Source organism: Calypte anna, chromosome 5A (genome assembly GCF_003957555.1).
Source record: "Calypte anna isolate BGI_N300 chromosome 5A, bCalAnn1_v1.p, whole genome shotgun sequence".
Taxonomy (NCBI): Eukaryota; Metazoa; Chordata; class Aves; order Apodiformes; family Trochilidae; genus Calypte; species Calypte anna.
The window spans coordinates 37741982-37763600 of NC_044251.1; the positions used below are offsets into that span (position 1 = coordinate 37741982).

Consider the following 21619-nt stretch of genomic DNA (forward strand, 5'->3'; position numbering starts at 1 on the left):
ATTACTGTGTCGAGTAGAAAACAATGTGAACACAGCTCCTCTTTTGTCCCATTTTCATTTTGAAGGGAACTGGACTTCAACTCTCACTACAGGTCCCCAGGGAACAGAACAATCAAGGTCCTGTTTCTTGCCCCACTTCCATGTTCACCCTCACAAAGGGAAAGCAGCTGTACCCTCAGTATCTAATCATCTCCATTTAGGATGCAAGTCCTTGCCAAAGGAGGCTACATAGAAAAACCCAACATTTTCTAACATTAAGCAGGAATCCCTCAAGGCTAAATTAGGAATTCAGCCTTTAGTTGTTGCATAAAGTCAGATTGTCTGAAATCTCTCCACATAAAATGAAGTAAAATAAAAAGAAGCCATCTCCCCTGTACCTCTGGAGGAGTAAGTCCATTTTTTTTTAAATGGTGATCCCTGAAACACATCCACCTTTTAGCTGATGACACTCACATTTTCAGCACTTTCTTCCGAATTTCCACTTCTTTGTCAACAGCAGGATCCTCAAAGAGCTGTACCCTGAAGTTACTCTTCCGCAGGGGGGTATCACACTCGTGGCAGTTCCCTGCCCCTCTCACAAACAGCAGTTCCACACAGCTCTCACATCTGCAAGAGAAAAAAGGGTATAAAGGCAGATCCACGTTAAACAGTAACTGAAATGCAAGATTTTTCCCCTTTTTTGTTGTTTACACACAGTAAGTACACATCTCCCCCCGATTTCCCTGTTTCTTCAGCACCCAACAGCAGCAAGGAGGAGGCAAGGGCTTTCCATTTCCATGGCTGAAACTATTTCAGCAGCACAAATGCATTTCTTCTCCCTGCCCAAACAACTCAGCCTCTTTGCCCAGACTGAAAGTTAATCCAAACACAATGTCTTTTGTGTCAAGGGGAAGCTTTGTTTATTGACACCAAACTCATTTCGTGTGACCCAGACTGCAATATCCTTATTTACCCTGAGCACCACCTTGCTGCACAACAAGCCCCACTTATTTTCTCCATGTCATTCATGGTGCAAGGTACATTTCAGCACAAGCAGGGATACAAATTTTGCTTGCAGCCTTCCAAGCATCTAATAGTATTGCCATGGAGGAACATGGAACAAAGCTCCAGCCCAATCCAGTTGAAAGACTCAAAATACCATTTTAACCATTGACCAGCACTATGAAGCACTCCTATGACTTCTGTTAATACTTTGAAAATTGCACATAAAATGTACTTTACATAGAGGCTGCACAGAAGTAAATAAAAAATATTGTTCTGGTTTTACTTCTTTTGCCTTCACAAAGATTTGATATTTTAACAAGAGGCTTGCTGACCAGTCAGTTGGTATTTAATATAGGAAGAACATACAGCAAGAAAGAGAATTTTAATAAAATACTTGGGTACTAATAAGGTGCAAATTTCTAGCAAAGGACAACACTTGCTGGAGTCATTTCCTACTCCTGGGGAGGCAAGGGGTTGTATATTTATAGCTTTGCTATATTGAAGCCAAAACAGTTATACATTAAGGGCTAACCTGTGTTCTACCTTCACAACCCCAGCACAAAAAGCTAAACAAGTTAAGAGAAACAATACTGAGATGGTTTCCAAGGAAGTTGAAACAGAACTTTCACTCTGCTGACCTAACCCCAACTGAACAGCTTCCAGTACTTAGACAAGGCAGAGCTGGCCAGAGCCAACCAGTTTTACCCAGCTTCTGTTTTCAAGATTAGGAAGTGCAAACTAACACAATTGTCTCTTACAATTTTAAAGCAAAAAACCAAACAAAACCAAAAAAACCCCACAAAAGATAATTTTTTTCTTGTTACCACAAGTGGAACATGGTTTCAAAATGCATCTTGCACAGCAGCTGAAGAGCAAATTTTGAATTTAGTTGGACATTTCATTGCTCTGAAATAACTTCAGTTAAAAACCCAAGCACATTTAAATACAATTTATCTGGGAAGGAAAAGATCAGACCTTTTAGCACGCTTGGCCTGAAATTTAGCAGTTACTGGGATATCAAATCAAGAAGTATGCTTTTTTATTAAAATAATTCAGCTTGCCAATATAAGGAGAAGCAACACTAAATCCAAGAGAGAAGGCAAGGCAGGGAAAGGGTTTTCTCTTCCTCCCCCCAACCTGTCTGTGCGTGCTTCAGCTGGGTACATAAGGACAGTTTTACTGTCTCCTTCATTCTGGCAGCTCATGGTGTTTATCTGTCTCTCCCAACACAGCAACCAAAGCACAGAAAACAAAACAAAAAAAAAAAAAAAAAAAAAAAAAAAACAAAAACCAACAACAAAACAACAAAACCAAACCCTGCCTCCTCTTTCCTATTTTTAAATTATAGAAAAGGGAGTGTGAAGCTACAGAACTTGGCAGGTGGATCCAAGTGCAGGTGTTAGTATTGGTTTTTTTTATCATGGTATTGCCTGAGGACTAAGAGAACAGGGTCTCCATGTGCAAGATATTATGCACAGACAGTAGCACCTGAAACTACTTCACTCACCCCTCCTCTCCCCTTCCCTAAATCAAAGACATTTCAAGTTTACACAGAACTTGACTATAGAGAAAAATCCCTCCTTGGAAAAGCACTTCATACAAGTGCTTCAGTGCCTTCCCAAACTGGAACCAGTGTTTCTAAGGCTGGAAAATAGCTTTCCATACAAAAAAAGATGAGTCAACACCTCGCTATGGGAATCCCACATCAGGTGATCAAGTTCTTTCTTGCTCACTCATGCACATCCACCCTTATATTTATTCATAGATAATTCCTTCTGAATTCAAAAGGGGTTATGTGGGACAAGTCAAGGGCAAACTGGACTCAGTTCCAATCTTGTCTCCTCTCCACCTCCAGACAGATTTTTAGTAGTTAGGTCCCAAGTTTAACTCCTAGCAGATCTGTCATTATTGCCTCCACAGACTCCAGCTGCTTTCCCAGTGATGCCAAGCACACATGGTCACATATTTCCATCTCATTCATGAGGAAGGTATAAAGAAAACTGCTGACCTCCTCTCTGACAAATTCTTTTTAGTTTCCCTACAGAGCACTGAAGTCAGAGCTCACAAATACACCAGGCAGGCAGATTTCCATGAAGTTGGCCTTTACATTATGAAAACTCCCCCCAAGCCACCGATCTTACACCACACCCAGTGCAAACAAACAAACAAACAACAAACAAGATGTGACTTAGAAAAAAATCTCTCTCACATGATAACCATGAAAAATACAGCAGGACTTTGGTTTGTGTTCAGAAATGCAGCAACTTCTGGGACTTGACCAAAAGCACCCAACCCATACAACATCCAGACATCCCAGGCAGCACGTGGGGACCCCAACCCCACAGGTGGCATCACAGAGCTCCTCCCCTTGCACAAAGACCACATCAGTTCAGGTGAACCTTCCATTTCTTTGCAAGTCCAACTATTTTCCCTTCAGCTTAGTGTAAAGACATCATTCCATGCATCTCTTATTGGCCAACACATCATACCTGCCCTTACCCAAATGACAAAAACACCTTCTTAACTCCTCTTCAAAACTTGGCCATGAGTTTCTGTAAATCATCATCCTTAAATCAGCAATTTTACTATGTATGTGTGTAATTATGTATACATACATAATAAATATATAAAGTAAGGATGAGAAATGTTCTTGCTTAAGAATCAAGCCTTAACATTTATTCAAAACTAAATATACCTGATTGAAGACAACATCTTCACATGAAGTCTAACCAAATACTCAGGATATGGTATTTCCAGTTCTCATCTTCACTGCGGCTGTACAGCTTCTGTCATCTGTATTCAATTTTACTCATTCCCTAAAATCCTTCATTACCTTTTGGGTTTAAGTTTGTATTGTGAGAACAGGTAATCTGGATTAACAGCTCAGCAAAAAATGCACAGGAGGTTACAGATGTGATGACAACAGGGTACACTACCAATGGCAACAACAAAAGCAACCACAACACCTCCAGGACCAATTGAGTGTCCTGGTCTTCCACACCTGAATAATAAACACCAGTATACTTATTTCCATGGACACTGGTCTGATCCATCTTGTTCTTCTCTTTCATCCCCATGAGATATTAAACAAATGGCTCAGTCTCTAAGCAGTCCAGAACACCACCACGTTTTTTAGGAAGGCAAAAAATAAAGCATTCAGATGGTGGTTTGGAACCACCAATGCACAAACAGCACTACATGCCCTCATGTCAGTGTTCAAGGACATCAGGACAATACTAAAAATGCTTTTGGTACATTGCAGAAAACAAGTGGAGGTTCATCTCCAAAAAGCTGTTAGATACTTATCAACTCAAATACACTTACTGGAACTCAGTGTTTGTTTTGGACAAAGTGCCTTCAAAGGGTACAAGATTTGTGCCCAGTCCTGCATTCCCCACACATATTTCATGGAGGGATGAGGGCAGATAAGGAATCAAGCCTCTTAGAAACTCAACAGATGAAAATGGCTCACAACACTAGCACAGCCTGATGGTGCTGCTTAATTTCCAGCTTGGCTTGCAAGAATACAAACAAAATATAATAAAAGGAGAGCTTTCCACAAGCAGGAGCATAAGATATTCTTTGTTTTAATTTTTTTTTTTATTCTGCTGAGCACAGCAAAGATTTGGTCAATTTTAGATATGTTGCCATTAATCATTTCTGAAAAAATAATCTTTATAGGTTTTGCTGTTGACTAGGAATATTACAAGAACTACTTCCCTTCTTAACAAATCCTATTTTTAGTAAATATACTTATTAAACAGTATCAAATATTTAGAGTCTCTAAGGCCCTCTTCTGCAGCTTTTATAACCAAGATGTTTCTGTTATTTAAAGGACAGCACAAAGCAAATTATCTACTATGGAAAAAAACCTGTTAGATTAAATGTCAGATTAAAAAAACAGATTAAAAAAATAGGTTAAAAAAAATAGGTTCAAAATAGTACTCAGCCTTCAACATACAGCCAAGAACTGAGCCACAAGCAAATGAAGTGGAAAGAATCAAAGATGTGTTTTCACTTGTTCCTCAATTCTGATGTCAGAGGGAAATTTACTTGAAGAAACAGAATGACTCTTGAGTCACAGCAAGGTACTCTCTGCATGAGAAAGCTTGCAGAAAGACATCTAGATTTTTAACTCAAAGATGCTTCTAGAAGCATTCAAATGCTTTCTGCTTACCCTGGGTCAGGCACTTTTGTGTTCTTATAGAGATTGTTGAAATGAGACAAGAATGGCCCAGTTTGGTGCACACAGCTGACAAACCTGTTTATTTCGTAACCTCCAGTACATTTTTCAAGTCCTCATAGCCCACAGTGGTTTCTTCTACATAGCCAAGAGTTCATCTACTACTTGCAGCTGCCCACTGTAGGTTTATTTTCTAGACTGGTGGACTAACAGGCACAGCATAGAAGGCAGGTTCCTCCTACAGCCTGCAGAAATTATTATCTCTGTGATCAAATTGCTAAAGGATTGCAAAAGCAATTATTTTTCTCCATTTTATAGGTTAAGGATCAAAAGTTCAGGAAAGAGAAGGCAGCACGACTGCAACAACACCCCATGCTTCTGAGTGCCTTGAAATAAAGGAGCTTACAAGATCAGTAGCTCTAAGATGAGTAGGGAATTGGGGACAAGATTACTTATTTTCCTTTTCACACCTCAGCATCAGGAATCCTTACTCAAGTACTTGCAGAAGCAGCTGCCTATGGATTTTGTGCCATTTCTGCCAAATACATGAGGGAGCAGGGAAAAGAAGATACCTACTGCTCTTTGCCCCTTACTCTGTTCAGATTCTGTTAAATCCTACTGGTGGGGATTTTGCTGTTCTCACCTGGTAGGGAGACAACTTCAGAGTGGTCTCAAAACCTTATCCATCAAAAAATTTGAGATAGGACTTTCTTCAACTAGCAAATAACCAGGTCTTAGAAGCAGCCCACAAGCCATGTAGACATTACAGCTTGTTATGGCAATAAGGCACATCTCTGGTTTCAGGCAGAAATCACAACTCTGCCAATAAACAGATGAGAATTTCAGGTTTTTGAACAGTATTGATAAGTTATGTCCAGTTGTCTGCAGCTCCCTCTTGTTCAACCCAGAGTACCATGCACTGCAAGACAAAATCTCAGAGATTGCTTTGCTGATATTTAATATCTTTTCAAAAGCACTGAGACTGCAGAGAGCTGATGTTAAACCCTCCTTTAAACAACGAAGCAAACCCAAAATATCTCTGGTACTCTGCCTATATCTGTAGTATGTCAGTTCTCAGCATCTTCTTCCAAACTGCTGATCACACAATCCCTCTCTTTAACTATTTATATCTTTTGGGAAAAGGATACAGACACACACACTTGTTTCAGTTTTGTTCTGTCAGATGAGTTCTGCTCTATATTGCAGAGAGGAGAAGGTTAAATGAGCCCAGACATCTCTAGTATTTAGGAGACACTCAGCCACAGAACCGTATTTTCCAAACACCCATGTGCTTAATCTGATATACAGATAGGTTCATCTCAACTGCACTCATCAGAAAGCAAGCACACCAGGTACTGGTTGAACTACAGCCTTGAATGACTGGCATTTTAAGCAAAAAGAGACATACTGAGTCAATTAATAATAAACAGAAACATTTCCACCGCCCATTGTGTTTCAACATCTCCTTTACAAAACCATTTCAAGTGGCTTGGAGCTGACAAGAGAGTTTGCAGCAAGCTGAAACTTAACTCACATTTATCCAGTACAGATGAGCCTTTTCTTTTCTACCAGAAAAAGAATTAGAGAACAACCTTTTATGGTTTTAACTCTAGATAACATAGAGAAAACATTTCTGTAGGTATTTAAATGAAAGTGGTTCTTTATAAGATACTGCTGCCTTGACAAATAAGCACACAATCATAAAAAACATATCTTACAGCCCAATTATGTCAATTTGGTCTAACAGTAGACCAATACTTGACAGACCAATTCTTGACACTTCAAGAGCAGCTGTGTGGCATTGAGAAATAAGTGTTTTCACAGCTACAAGGCATACCAAAAATCAACCAAGAATTTACCCAGTGTACCAGAACGACTACTTCAGATCCATTACAGTCTACTTGGCAAACACATGCACTAAAATAATTCAGCTATGTCAATAATCCTTTTATTATGCTTTATTTTCTTTCAAATAAGAATCTTTGCAAGTTTTCAAGGTTCTCAAACATCAAATTGGGGAGCTATCAGGATTAGCTCAGATTAGCCCACAGCACACCTGAATTTAAGATAAAATTACAAAATTTTCCCTGTTGGTCTAAAATGCAGAAACTTCACTTTGTCAGACATGATCCAGCTCAGCATTGCCCACTGTCTCACAAGACAAACATACTTATCACTGACAAGTTTAAGATCTAGCCACACACAAGACTGGTTGCTCCCTTCTCCTTCCGTGTCCATTTGTTCCCTCGTGAGAAAGTCCTACACCAGGGTGAGGGCTGAGCTGCCCCAGAGCTGAGAGGCCTCCTTTGCTCAGGTGTTCAGAGCATTCACTGGCTCAGTCTTACAGAAGACCTGAATGCATCAGAAATCACACTGGAGAATAACTAAAATACAAGATAACAGAAAATAAATGCTTTGGGGACCCAAAATAGTCATGACAAATCTTTTTACTTGACCCAAACCAAGGTTCTTACCTTCTGTTCTGTACTTGCAATGCATTTTACACTGCAACAATGGCAAGTGGTAGCAAGACAAGGAAATGCAGCTATATGGCAAACAAGGAAAAGAAATCAAAAGGTTCAGGTATTTGTGGCATGATGGGATATCCTGACCACACGACTGAGGGCTTGTCACAGGGCACTCCCATATTTCATGTCTAATCTTAGAAATAAGATGATGAAGTTGATAAGATACATCTGTAAAAGAACCAGGCATACAATAAAGGTTTTCCATAAAAATAACAGTGGTTTGGGGTCTCCATGGGAAGCATGGAAGTGCTTATAACCCTCTCAAAAATCAAAACCTTTACCTATCTCTTGCAAACACACCTGTTAAATGATCTGCATATGTTGGCTCATCTCTCCCAGCTTTTGGGAGGAACCAAGCCAAATTTCTGCCAAGAGCATAGACTTGTATTTCACTCGAAGCATAAAAAGTACACAGTCCAGTTTCCTTAAGCTGTTCAAATACTGAGAGACAGCGTGGGTGTGTGTACACACACTTAAACAACTTTAAAAACCAGTCTGTTGGAGCAATAACTGCATTGTCCATGTTCTGGACAGTTCCAAAAAGACTGTCAGTGCCCAAAAAGCAATGTGCAAGGAAGAATTGTTTTCTCTACCAGTAAGCTTCCTTGGTTTGAAAAGACTGAAAGAATAAATTGTCATGACAAAATGGTACAAGGGAGCTCCTGCATCAATCTTGTTTTATGACACAATAAAATTAACCATTTCCTTTTATGTAATTTGTTAGAAATGAGTGACCCAACTAAGAAGTTAGGATGCCAACTCCCATCCTCCTAAGCAGCAAAAGTCATAACAACGTTAAGTTTACATATAACCTTAAGTTTACATATAAACTTAAGTTTACATATGCAGAATAGCAACACCAAAATTCTATTTCCACATGTGGAGTCTGCTTCAATGTCACACCAAGTGCTGTAATCTGCCTTCACACTGCTGGACTTCCCGGCAGGTAAGAAACAAACCTCTGTGCAGCCCCATGGTTATTTCCTGGGTTAATTTTCATCCAGAAGAACTCCCCCACTCTCCAGAGTTCACAGTGTTTGGGACCAGCACATAACGATGGGCAAACTGAAGGTAGGAATGGGCAAAGAGGGTGAGAAACTTGTTGCCAAATATAAAATCCCAGGAGGCAAAGCAAGCATATCACAGAGCTATCATCAAAGTCTTGAAAGCTAGAAATGTTTAAGAATCATTCAGTAGGGAAGCTAAAGCATGAAGAGAACAGGGATGGTGCTTAGTACCAGACAATGCAGGTAAGTGCCCAGCGGCATGGGTAGGAACTTCTGTAAACACCACTACATACCTACACAGCTTTGCAGACCTGCTCTCCAAGCAGAACTTAGGAGAACCTCCAAATGAACTCCAGGTCCTAACAAGTTCAGCAGCCAAACTTCCTGCAGACTTCAGACAGGTGAGGGCATCCCACAAACAATGCTCCCATTCAGGCAGCTTCCACCCCTGTGCTGACACAAAAAGGGCTTTGATAAAGGGAGATGCCCCAGCTTCTGACTGACCCACGGCATGAGCACCAGCACCAGGGCAGCTGGGCTGTAAAGCAAGGAAAGAGGATGGCATTAGGGCAGGCAACCTCTGAATAGCTTAGGCTGACACAGAATCATATCCTTAAAAACTCTGGCAATAAAAGACCTTCCCCACCATTCAGCACATTGTTTAAAAATGGCACAGTATCATCTGAAACAACATCACTGTTTTTCCTGAAAGAAAGCTCCTCACCAGTGTCAATGGAAGTAGCCATATGAAAGCTGTGGAGATGCCCAGCATGCCCAGGGATCCCAGAATGCTGTTTATTAAAACTTGTCCCTCCATCCTACGAAGCTTTTATGGAATGCCAAGCTATTTTAGCTTGATCCAAAAGTATGAGAGAGATGTACCCAAAAAATGTCCATCATTATTTCAGAGTACCCTAAAAGCTGTATGTAAGACACCTCTGGAAAGGTGAGTGGAAGCAGAGTTACAACACAATATTTACAGTAAGAAGAAGAGATGACGTGACAGAGAGAGGGCAAGAAGTATTTTTCAGAACTGCTTAAAATGAAAGAACCAAAAACCATGTTACATTATTAATATTTTAAACAAAGTATACAAGATTATTTACCACCAAACCCTTCCACAATAAAAAGAAAGCAACAAAACCAAGTAAAACAAATCAATGCACTTGAAACAAGTCACAAAGTCCCTGGGAACTCATAGTTTAAAGAGCACCAAGGCAAGGAAGAGACAGTCCTGTGGCTCAGGGTCACTCTGCAGTGAGACACAGCCATGAAAAGCCAGATGAAGCCCAAGGATGTACCAGAAGAGCTGCTGCTGTTAGAAAGACAGAATCATCAGTAGGATGTGAGGAGACTTCACCTGAAATAATATGTGCAGTTCTGGTAATTCATTCTTCCAATGACCCTATGGTGCAGAGAAGGGCAACCAGGATGGTCAGAACATTGGAAAGTCTGGCTTATCAGAGGAAAACAGCAGAAAAAGCTACACTAAAACAAACAGATCCAACCAGGAAAAATTTATACCTGAAACTGTAGCTCTCACCAGCCACAACAGGGAGAGAATGGAACCACATTCAATCGAAATAACAGGGCAAAACCAGTTTCAAAACGAAGTTTTATAAGTTCATCAGGAGGATCTGATGACCTGATTGTCTCCCACATGTGGTAACCAAGAAAGTGCCTTTGTAGGTCCTAGCTATGTGCTCCAGAGAGCACATAGGTCTCTCATCTGAGAACCTGAGATGACAACTGAGTAAGAAAAACAAAAAAAGGAGAAAAACTGATTTTGATGAAGCTAATGAATATTACATGCATCTCTGAATGAAAAAAAATTAAGGACAACACGCATGGCACATGTTCTAGCATCCACTCCTTCTGCTCATTAACAAAAATAACTCCTGGCATCAGTCCACAGCAGTCTTTCACAGATTACAAAGGTTTGTATTATTTTAGCAATAACAATTCATCATTGGATATGTATACATCTCAGATCAGAAGTTAATTTCCACTCTGGGGGGAAAAAAAGATAAGATTATCCAAGCCTGCTTGTCTTTCTTTAATAGCTGATACAATAGCACAGAAGAAAACAAGAGAGTAAGCACTCTCAGCTTGTTTCATATAGTATACAAAATTTCATATCCAATTTAATATGGGTGTATATTCTACTTGCATGTAAAAAAAAAAGCCCTATGGTAGCAAGTGTATATTAGTTTATGTGTAATTCTGTACACCTTGCACTACACCTTGCCTTAGTTCCCAAGCAAAACAAGTTTAGATGAATGACTTCTGTGCAGCACAAGGTGTTGGTCATGACTCAACAAATCACCATTCCCACCTCTTCCGATACTGCCCTAGGGAGCAAAATGCTTCCCAGGATTGCTGCCTTTTCAGTAAGACAGACCAAAAGCACCAGTAGCTTTTGAATACTAAAGATTCAGGAGTATTTTTTTGTTGTTGAGAGCACTCACTCCTGTTTCCCATACAAATTTAGGTAATCTTACATCATATCCCAGTTCCCTACTGGAATTAAATCTGATTAGGGCAGTCTTCATTTCCTGCTCTAAAGTACCATTTAGAAATACTTGCTAAATCTCTGTTGCCTTTACTGCTAAAATTTGAATACCTGCATGTCAGAGATGAAAGAATGATCTCAATACACTTCTTAAATACCTTACAGAGCAGAGTCTAAATTATTACTAAGTTGCAGAAAATCACATCAGAAGACAGACAGACAAGCAAAATCCTCAACTTAGTAACATTTTATTGCCATCTTTCATCCAAATACAGACTTAATCCTTGAAGAAATAAGCCTGGACGAATAGCTCTTAAAAAGAAAGACTGGCATTCCAAAAAAAAAAAAAAAAACCAAAACAAAATCTCACTTTGAAAGAGTGGAAGGTTTGTGTATCTTTGACATGCAAGATCCATAAAACTGAAAAAAAATTCATCTAACCATCCAGGGCTTGCTGAACAAGCTCACTTTAACATAATTGCAGACAGTGGCAGGGGTACAAGGGACCCCAGAGTCATCTCCTGCCTTTCTGCAGAGCCATGCATTAGACTGTCCAGAGAAATCTGCAGAACCCAGCAAAAAGGTTTTGACAAATCAACTTAGTTTGTAATCTCAAAAAGTTAAATGGAAACATGTCAAGAGTGAACCCAAAACCAAGTGAGGCATCTCTCACTGCAATGGAGTGCTTATTTAGAAGAGCTTGTGCCTTCTTTCTCACTTCCCAGAGCCAGAACCTTTGATCCACAATCTTTAGCATCACAGGCACCTTATCAGCCCCTGAAACTGCAGCACTAATGAGGGCCAGCTACTAAAGGTATTACAGACAAATCAGTTATTACAGATTTGGCTTTAGTTTCTGTAACCCAACAGATTTTATTGCATTTTCTCGAAAAAGCTTCTCTCCACAATCTTCATTTTCTCCAGTGTAAGTGCAAAGATCTTCATTAGAAGTAGCTCAACAGTAGCAATTCAGCTTCCCCACCTCCCTGGGCTCATTTGGGAATCCCTCACTTCCTACCAATTTAAGGGTCATTCCTCACTCCATTTTCACATAATCCCTAAACAACCATTATCACATCTTTTCTCAGCATGAGATAAAATATAGACTGTGCTTCATAAACAGTGGAGACCTTAAGATTACATTCTTGGGGGGACACAGCATGATAAATATTGCAGGGATGTCTTGAAATAGCCTAAGATACACAACATGTGGCTAGTGAAACAATTTGGAAAACAAATACATTTTGGCATACTGAAGAGGGGAAAAAATAAATACATACACAAACAAAAAAAAATTAAAGGAAAAATACACCAAAACCTCCTCCCCCCATCCCACACTGGCTATCGAGGAGGTCTGACTGCAATTTCCTTTTTAAGGGTGGTAAAGAACTCAACCTCCTTAAAGCTTGGTCAGGAACATTTTTTTTTGTATTGTAAATTTAGTAATTAAAAAAAATCTTCCTCAAGGTTAAAAATCAATGGCAATTGCAGCTTTAGTATGTTAAACTAACTGGTGAACATCAGATAAATTTCTCCAAGTTAAATTGTCACATTCAATTCAATTCAACTACTTAAAACAAGATAATTTTGCACTAAACAAAAACAAAGAGAACTCTTAGCTATGCTGACATCTGAACTATTTTCTACAGAGTGTAGGGAATGAAAACAGAGCCCTATTTCAGTGAAGTTGGAAGTAACCTCACAGGTCATCAAAAAGGACTTCAAGTAATCAAATAAATTACTCACCATACTAAAGAGGTAACCCAAATTTTTCTGCCAAAATTGCAGCACATTTTGAACAAATTTATCATTATGAAAATCTGTAATGCATATTAACTCTTTTAATATTTGTTAGCAGGACAGACAACAAGGAGAATCTGCCACACTATGAGGGAGCAAGAAGCACAATGTATTAAAGGAGAATCAAAAAGACAAAAAGCAGAATAATCTATTATAGAAAAATAAATTATATTCTGATTTGTATTTTTATCAGCAGTTGTTATGCCACAAACCACAAAAAAACAGAGCACCTTGGTGTAGTTACTCAACAGTGAATGCAGACACCAGGAGAAGAGATCAGGGGAAGATGCCACATCACTGTCTCCCCACAATGGTAACCTGATCATGATCAACCTGTTATCAAATGATTTGAAGTCAGATAAATACCCACAAATCTGTTCTTCATTATGTGGAATTCCCCCCATGTATAAACACCAAACTCAGAGCACAGATTTGTTGGGCATTTGTGTGTGGCTCATTATTTTTGCATGAAAATAGCTTGGAAGATGTATTTTTGTCTGTCTTTTTTAGCATAAACCCCACTTGCCCCCCCTCTGTGGAACTGCTATGTTATTCATTCTGCAGAATGTTTTGTCATTTCTATCTCTGTGTATCATTAACATAAGGAAAATAAGTTCTCAAAACTTCCATTCACTCCTATCACAGGGACAACCAAACCCCACCGACACCCATGGCCTACAGCCTTATACTGATTTAGCCATTGAAAACAAGTAAGGAAATGGAAATCTGGCCCAAGATTCAGATGACCAGTTCCAAACAATATTTGAGGTGATCTGTTTTATGCAAAAATCAGCTGAGAAGCATTCAACAATGCTGCAAGTTCTCTCATAAACACCACGCTGCTCCATAATTATCCAGGACCTTTCCATACTCAAAAGCAGCATTTATTTAGGCTCACAACAGCTGTACTAAAGCCATGCGTAAAGAACATTGTTTCTGGTCTGAGAAACAGTGAATAGTATTTTCCTTATCCATATAAATCACACATAATAAACACCTGATATTATCTAGTGCCCGCAGAGCAGTCAAATTAAAAACAAATCAGGAGAGTGTACCCTTGAGCACAAATCTCTAAGAAGACTGAAAGTCTTTGAACGCAGAATTTTAGCTTTTTTGTATGCTCCTGGTCTCATGCAAATAATAAGCTTATACATGATAATGACAATTTCTTCTTCAACAGACCCCTCTCCCCCCCCCTTCCCTGACTCAAATCAAAATACCTACTTTACAAGTGATTTTCTTTCTTCTTCAGATCCACTGGGAAAGCAACACCCACCAGTAAACTCCTGAATGACCAACAGATTGCAGAATGCAGTAAAAAAAACCCAAAAGTGAGAGACAAGTTTTTCAGAAAAGGGAGACCCCTCTAATTGCTGACATTGTGGAAGTCACCACTTAACACTGACCATCTTCAACCTTCTTAGCCAAAAACAAACTGCATGTAGGAAAAAGCTAAAATCCTCTTCATTATAGAACTTCAAAGGAGATCCCAGACTCCTAATTATCTACTCTCACCATTTTACAAAATTACTTGTTCTATGAATCATGTGGCTCAATCCTGCAAGCATAGTGCACAAACTGTCCTTGGTATCCAACAGGGATAACCTGGGCAAACAACACTCCTTCCACCAGAGCTTCAAGATTAGTTTTAGGTTGTGTGAAATCTGAATTTTCCAGATTTCAAAGCATGAGCTCAGGGTATCAGTATGAGCTCAAAGTATATTTCAAAGTATGAGCTCACATTTGGGTAGGTGGTCACTGAGATGAATTGTTTGAAGGTAATGGAAGTCACACTGTGGCTACTGCAGCTACCAAACACTCAACAATTAAACTCTGGAAATAATCCAGTTACTGGCACAGGCTGTTCATGACTGATGAACATTGCACAACAGAAGCATTTGAAAAGCAACTACAGCCTTTTGCATTTACAGCCTACCACCCTAACCAGATAACACACTGGGTGTATTTGTTGGAAAACCCTGTAAAACACGTTTGGTGACACCCTCTGCAGCACAACCTGAACCCCTGGTACAAAATTAACCAGTCTAACAAAATTCCCCAGTAAAAAGTGCTCCAGTTGGTCATGAAATTCAAAGATCAGGCCACATTCCCAAGATGACCTAACTCACAGACAAAACACACCTCAGTTTGTACTGGTTAAGCATAACCATTATCTGCAGCCCTACCATTACCACCTTTCCTCAGCAATCTAGTTGCTAGGGCAGGGGCATGATAGCCCCCAAATCACCCTACCTTATATATCTTGTCAACAGGGGTTAACAGGGTATTATAAATAAATAAATATGAACATTAATTCAGGGATCCTAGGGATGCATACAAGACTGTCCTTTCTTTTCCCTCCTTTACATGTCACCTTATGCTTTGTGCTTTACCACCATCACGATGGCATGCTGAGTCTTCAGAACCATTTTGTTTTAAAAAATAGAATACATGACTCAGATGGTTTAAAGATGTATATGCTTATCCCCCCAAAAAAAACCTAACCCAAAACACTCCACCCCAAAATTTCACCTCTAATAGCAATTTATATTATAGTTTCCAGACCTGCCAAGTCCTTGACTGCAAAACTTTCAGGCCTTGGAACTGAAGCACCTGTGAAATACTGGCATTTAAGAACTGCAGAAATCAACATTACCAAACACCCCAAGGGAACTTCCTTGCTGATCAGCCCTGATGTAAATTTAATGCAACCTAATACCAAGATGATAAATTTTCACGTTTTATCTAAAAGTGCTCCATTGGACACAAAGGGGTATTTTGAGCTGGTCATTCCCTCTTACCTGGCTGCTGAAGACCTTGACAAATCCTGAATTCACACTCTCACTCCTCGGTGCTCAAGCACCCAGATACAGCCACATGCAACTGCTACCCAGACAGTGCACACGGAATTAAATCTCAGTCAAATTCTCATAGGCTTTAAAAGACAAAGTGTTAAAACTGTGGGAATGTGTATCGTGGAGGCAGCTTAAATATAATGAGGTTTAATTGTATAAAGATGTGGGTGCACTAATAAGATAATAGCATGTTCTGGTTCTGCCAGCTAAGCAGCAATTCTCACCCTGGGCACACGGTCCAACAGCTCACACTGACACCAGCACCTGCATTGTACCCCCACATACACAGCAAAGAGTTGACAAAGCCAAACACACGGGATTTCTGCTCAGCAGCTTTTAGCAAAACCAGATTCAAGTGAAGCTAAATTGCCCATTAAGTGGTCGTGACAAAAGAAGTTCTTGGTTTTTAACAATATACAAAATTAAGTCACTTTTTCCAGCCTGAAGATTCCCGTTTAAGAGGCGTGTTAAAAGTCCCTGCTTCATCATAGGTAAGTTAAAAAAGTGTGTATAAGCTTCAAACTATTGCTTAGCCTATATCAGACATAACATGTCAAGATGTGAATAGGTTCTGGTCTTTTTTACAACAACAACAAAAAAACCCTGTCTAATCCCTCAGGCAGCTACTACCTTAAAGGCAAGCTGACTTCATGGCTCTCTGGAAAATGAGGTCTCAAGGAAGAAGGGGAAACAAAACCTCAATATTTGGTGGGATTCAAGGAGGTCTTGGATTCCGCTCCATGAACTTAGTTGAACAGTCCCACAGGTACCACCAGTAAACAAAAACTTCATTACTGTTTGCAAGATTAGGACACTCAAGACAAAAAAAACAAGCAAACAAACAAAACCCACATAGAAAGAAGAAAAAAATATAATTAAAAAATTATCCAAACACCTAGGAAAATGCTTATAACATGCATTAAATAAGTCCCATGTAATCAGAGGTTTTGCTTTCCCTAGCAACCCAGTGTGAATCTAGGACTGCCCCATGTTCCCCTCTGCAAGCAGCTCTAGCACTGAGGACATACATACAGCCAAATATTGTGGAAAACTTATTAGGAACTACTTTTCACTTTGCTACAGAGAAATACTTGAGCCTTTGTTAAAAGCAAGGGCTATAAGGCAGTAACAGATTGCTAAGAGGGAACCTTAAATACACATTAAAAAAAGTGAGAGCCTAAACTTGACATAAAACCCAGCACAACACAGTACACCCCTGCTCTGTCACACTCAGCAATACCAGCAAGGATGTTCCCACCCCTAGAAAAGAAAAAAAGATTTTTTTTTTTTCCCTGTTCTGCAGGAATGACTCGTCAACCATCAAATTCATATTTGCAGGAAAAAAAAACAGGACAAGAGCTGTGTTGCCCAAAGGCCTGGTCCAAGACATGGAGTCTTTCATTCCCTGTTTTGGAGTTCAAAGTGTGCATATTTGGGCAAAGTACCAAAAAATTTAACGACACTCACTCTTGGTTGTCCTTCCTGAAGATCACCCTGCTGTAAAGGTCACCCAGCAGAAATGCTTCCTCTGTATTTCATAGGCTGCTGATGCCACCTGGGGAAAATGCGTCAAGCCAGTCCCTCCCAGGGCATTCAGGAAAACCGGTTACAAGACAAAAGCCTTCCTCAGCTTTAAGGACTGTTTACAAACGTGATGAATGCCAGAGTGTGTCCTAGCATGCTAGCTCGAAAATAAGTGAGCACCTGGCCCTACGCACAAAAGGCTGACTCACCTGTATGGCATCTATTATCCTCTGTAAAGACCCCAAGTTTGGCACTCCGGGGACACCAAGTCCCTTGGGAAGCCTAAGGAGAGCCTGACTTTCCTGGTCCTTCTCTCCACCTGCACATACAGCAGATCAAAGCTGTGGGATGGAAGATGGTTTGCATCCATGGCATCACTTTCTGACACTGCAGACACCCCTGACACCAGCCCACTCACTCTACACTTGAGGAAGAAAAAGGTAAAGAGCACAGAGCCACAAATATTGCTTAAACCTACACTCCATGAAGCTGTTACATCAGTGTTACTCCCCATCCCATCCTGCATCTCCACTGAAAAATAACACATAAAACTGAGCAAACACTTTAGCACAGAACAATCTTTCAACCAAGTCAGGTGGAAACTGCACTTTTCTTGTTCCCACTATATCCTCACCATCCCTGCTCAAATTTGTTTGCTTATTAGACTACAGGTAATTCAAGCATTTTTCCCTCCCCCGCACTGAACTCAAAGGTCTTCTGGCTACTTACTACTACAGGGTAAAAACATTGCTTAGAAAAGGAAAAAAGTAGCTTAGTGATGACAGTTGTAACACATCAAATATCAAACTTGATTCATTGACATTCCCACTCCCCTTTGCAGGTTTTGCTTGGCATTATATTGAGAAGAAAAATATGCAAAATAAAACCCATGGCTCTTACAAAGTACCATATTGTGCAGTGATGCTCCTGGTAAGTAGCAGCATCTCCTGCCAGCTTTTCCTTCCCTTTAGTGACAATGCTGCAGGGCCACTGTAAACAAAATCCCCCAGCCCAGGTCTTGAAAGGACTGTGAAAAGATCCGAATGAGATCTGAAAAGTCTCCTGACTTCAAGGAAAAAGTTGAATCCTCCTCAGCGTAGCTCTTTTCAAATTGCAACATTTCTTGTAATCCACAAATGATCCTTTTATTCTCAGGAACATAAACTTTACATAACATGAAGAGACAGTTCCTTGCGATTTGTTTAAGCTAAATCCAAATCCAAGCTATAGTGTGTTTGAGTAAAAGAAAAATGGAGCCTCTGCATGCTCAGGCTGTCAACTAAAACAAACATATTAACTCCCACAGTGTGTACTGGGGAAATTCTGTGGGATCATCTGAGATCAGAGGTTTTTTCTGCATGACTGCCACACACCTACGTGGCCACTTTATGCTGCAGGAACCCTACCAAGACAGCAGCTTTCCTGGCACAGCACTGAAGCTACCAACAAAGTATACAGAAAAAAAAAAGAATACAAGCACTTAACACAGATATTTATTTATTTATTTTTACTGGCATCACACGTGGCTACTGTAATTCCAAGGTAGAGGCTAGTCCTATGGTAGCTTAACCTATATTTTTTTTTAATCTGAGTTGCCACAGTTTCCATCCCTACATTCAAGCCTCAGTGCTTGTACAACAGCACCTGTACCCAGGAACAGTACAAGGTTTCAGCTGAGAACTTGTCTAAAACCCTAAAACCAATCATCTCCCTGACCTGGCTCACCATTCCCTGCCAGAAAAAGAGCAAAGGAACACAATGATGAGACAGGCATGTGACACAGGGAACATCTGGATTTCAATTAGCAGGAGTGACCATGGAGACCCAAGTAAACACATGAATGTAGCCAGTAATTTGGGGGGTTTTTAACCACATCCCTGCTCATCTTTTCTTTGTGTCACCTTTACACCTAATAGGCATGACCAGTGATGTCTGATGCACAAAGCATACAAATACTTCACACCAAGGTCAGTCGCAAAGCTCAGATTTGCCAGAATATGCAGAGTCACAATGTTCTGTGTGCAATCAACAAGAGTAACATTGAAAGGGCAGGATCACAGGTGCTTGGCAAAGTGCAACCCTTCTGTTCATCATTCAGCTTAAAAATGCACAGATAAGGCCTGCCCGTGGAGGGGCACGGCTGCCAAAGTGTCTCAGAAAACAGATTGAGGACTCACAGAAAAGACAGAGAGGGGGCTGTTACACAACAGGTTTTCTCTGGTGGCAAAACAGAGCTCGATGCTGTGTATCCTCATCTCTTCCAGTACCTGCACTGCTACTGCCACTTGCTCGGATGTGCTGATACAACTCTGTGTGACTGGGCAATAAAATGTAATAAATACAAATCAAGGAGGGGGGGGACACAAACAAAAAACAACCCCATGCTTCTAACAACCTCACTCCTTTTGAAACTCCACTGTTTCCCTTTTTTACCCAAGTAAAACAAAACAAAACAAAACCAACCAACCAACCAAACCACCTTTTTTTTCCCCCCCTATTTTCCCCAGGACCAAACTTCAGCTTTAATGTTGCTCAGCAGTGCTGGGATGACCCAGAGCATTACCCACCCAAAACACAAGGCTGCAGAAATCACCAATGTGCTCTGTGTTGTAACACAAAAGAAAATCTCTCAGAACCTCCAAAAACTATACTGCAGAGCAAAGCTGAAATATAATGACCCTAACGAACACAAATTCCTTTTTCTGGAATACCCAACAGCTATTCATAGGATTGGCACAGTCTTAAGTTTAATGCTTTGCATTATGAGGCTCTAAAAAGGCTTCTACCTTTGTTTGCTGTGGAAGGAGGTTGTGTTTGAAGATTAAGGTAGATGGGAAAGAAGTTCTAACACTCCCTTTAAGAATGTTAGAGAATGGCTTTGAGATTTAAAGATGCCTGCAGAATCATGATGACTTTTTTCATCAGTAAGACAGAGGCAGCGTTGCTTTTATATCATGAGCAAGACAGAGGCAGCGTTGCTTTTATATCATGAGCTAACTACACAGGAATAAAAGGTTTTATATCCAGAGACACTGAGCACTACAGGCAAGAAATCAATGATCCTCTAAGTCACTACATAAGATTGATAATGTCTAGAAATTAACCAGATAAAAAGATCTCTGAATATGGTACAAAACAGGTCCTACAAGTTAAGAAACAGAACTGTGCATCAGCAACAGTAAGCTACCATATATACAATGGACTCAAGCTAGGACTGAACAAGGAGTCCTTTTTCTGGCATTTTTTCTAACCTCTCAGAGCTAAACTCCAAAAGACTTAGAATTCAGTTCTTATGTGCAATTTATATATGCCTCAAGACTCTCAGATAAAAATAGTTAAATTATCTTTGAAGAATCTGAAAAAAGCCCCAAACAAAACTTGCAGAAATTAGGAAAGGCAAGTAAACAGAACTTTATTAAGGTAGTCCCTCCAAAATTGCACACAAAAAAAACATTCTCTCATCACAAAATGAAGTGGGACTGGTATGCTTATTACAATTCCTAGCTAAAAGGCAACCTAGTCAAAAGAGGTCAGTGTTGAAGACTGGCAAGTAAAAGATCTGATGTCACTCAGGAGAAAATGAGGGACAGCCATTTAAGAACTTTGAACTGGTAATTATTATTATTGCTAATAAAAAAAAAAAAACCAAAACTAAACAAAACACCTCTACTTCTCATCTTTAGCTTCTACTGTAAATAGTCAAAGACAAATATGAAAAGTGCCTGCAACAGGACAAACTCTAAATCTACTACTGCTATCAACTCATCTTAAATAAACTATTTGCCTGTGTTAAGTAAACTATTTGACAGGGAAACGACTGTCAGAAAACTTGATGTACATTTTTTAGAACTGAAAATAAATATCATGGGTTTGACTCTGAAAATCATTATCAGAGGAGGAGTCTCACTGTTCCTATGGGCTGCTTGCATGAGTGAAGCTATGCTGTCATTCAAGCACCTGATGAACTCAGCCTGCCTTTTGAAACAAGCCTTTACACTGTTCTTTCATCAGTTCTGCATCCCAAGTGGCTGGGAAACAAGAATTCTAATTAGAAATTTCTATTTTTTAATTGGGCAGCATAAATTCAGTAAATGCAGGTATCAGTACACAGTGGAAGTGTCTGTCACTGCTGCGCATCTGACATTGCTCAGCATGAACTGCCTAGAACAAAACAGCACAGCAAATGTTCAGTTTCCTACTTCAGATCTCAGATTTACTTGCCCACA

At 39.9% G+C, this 21619-nt stretch overlaps 1 protein-coding gene across 1 annotated transcript in view; it reads right to left on the reverse strand.

The window, feature by feature from the left end:
• The window catches only part of MNAT1 (MNAT1 component of CDK activating kinase), a 122413-nt gene that overhangs the window by 85931 nt on the left and 14863 nt on the right, over window positions 1-21619 (reverse strand). Inside the window, exon 2 of the mRNA XM_030451566.1 lies at window positions 454-606. Within this exon, the coding sequence (XP_030307426.1) occupies window positions 454-606 (153 nt within the window). The remainder of the gene's footprint in view (window positions 1-453; window positions 607-21619) is intronic.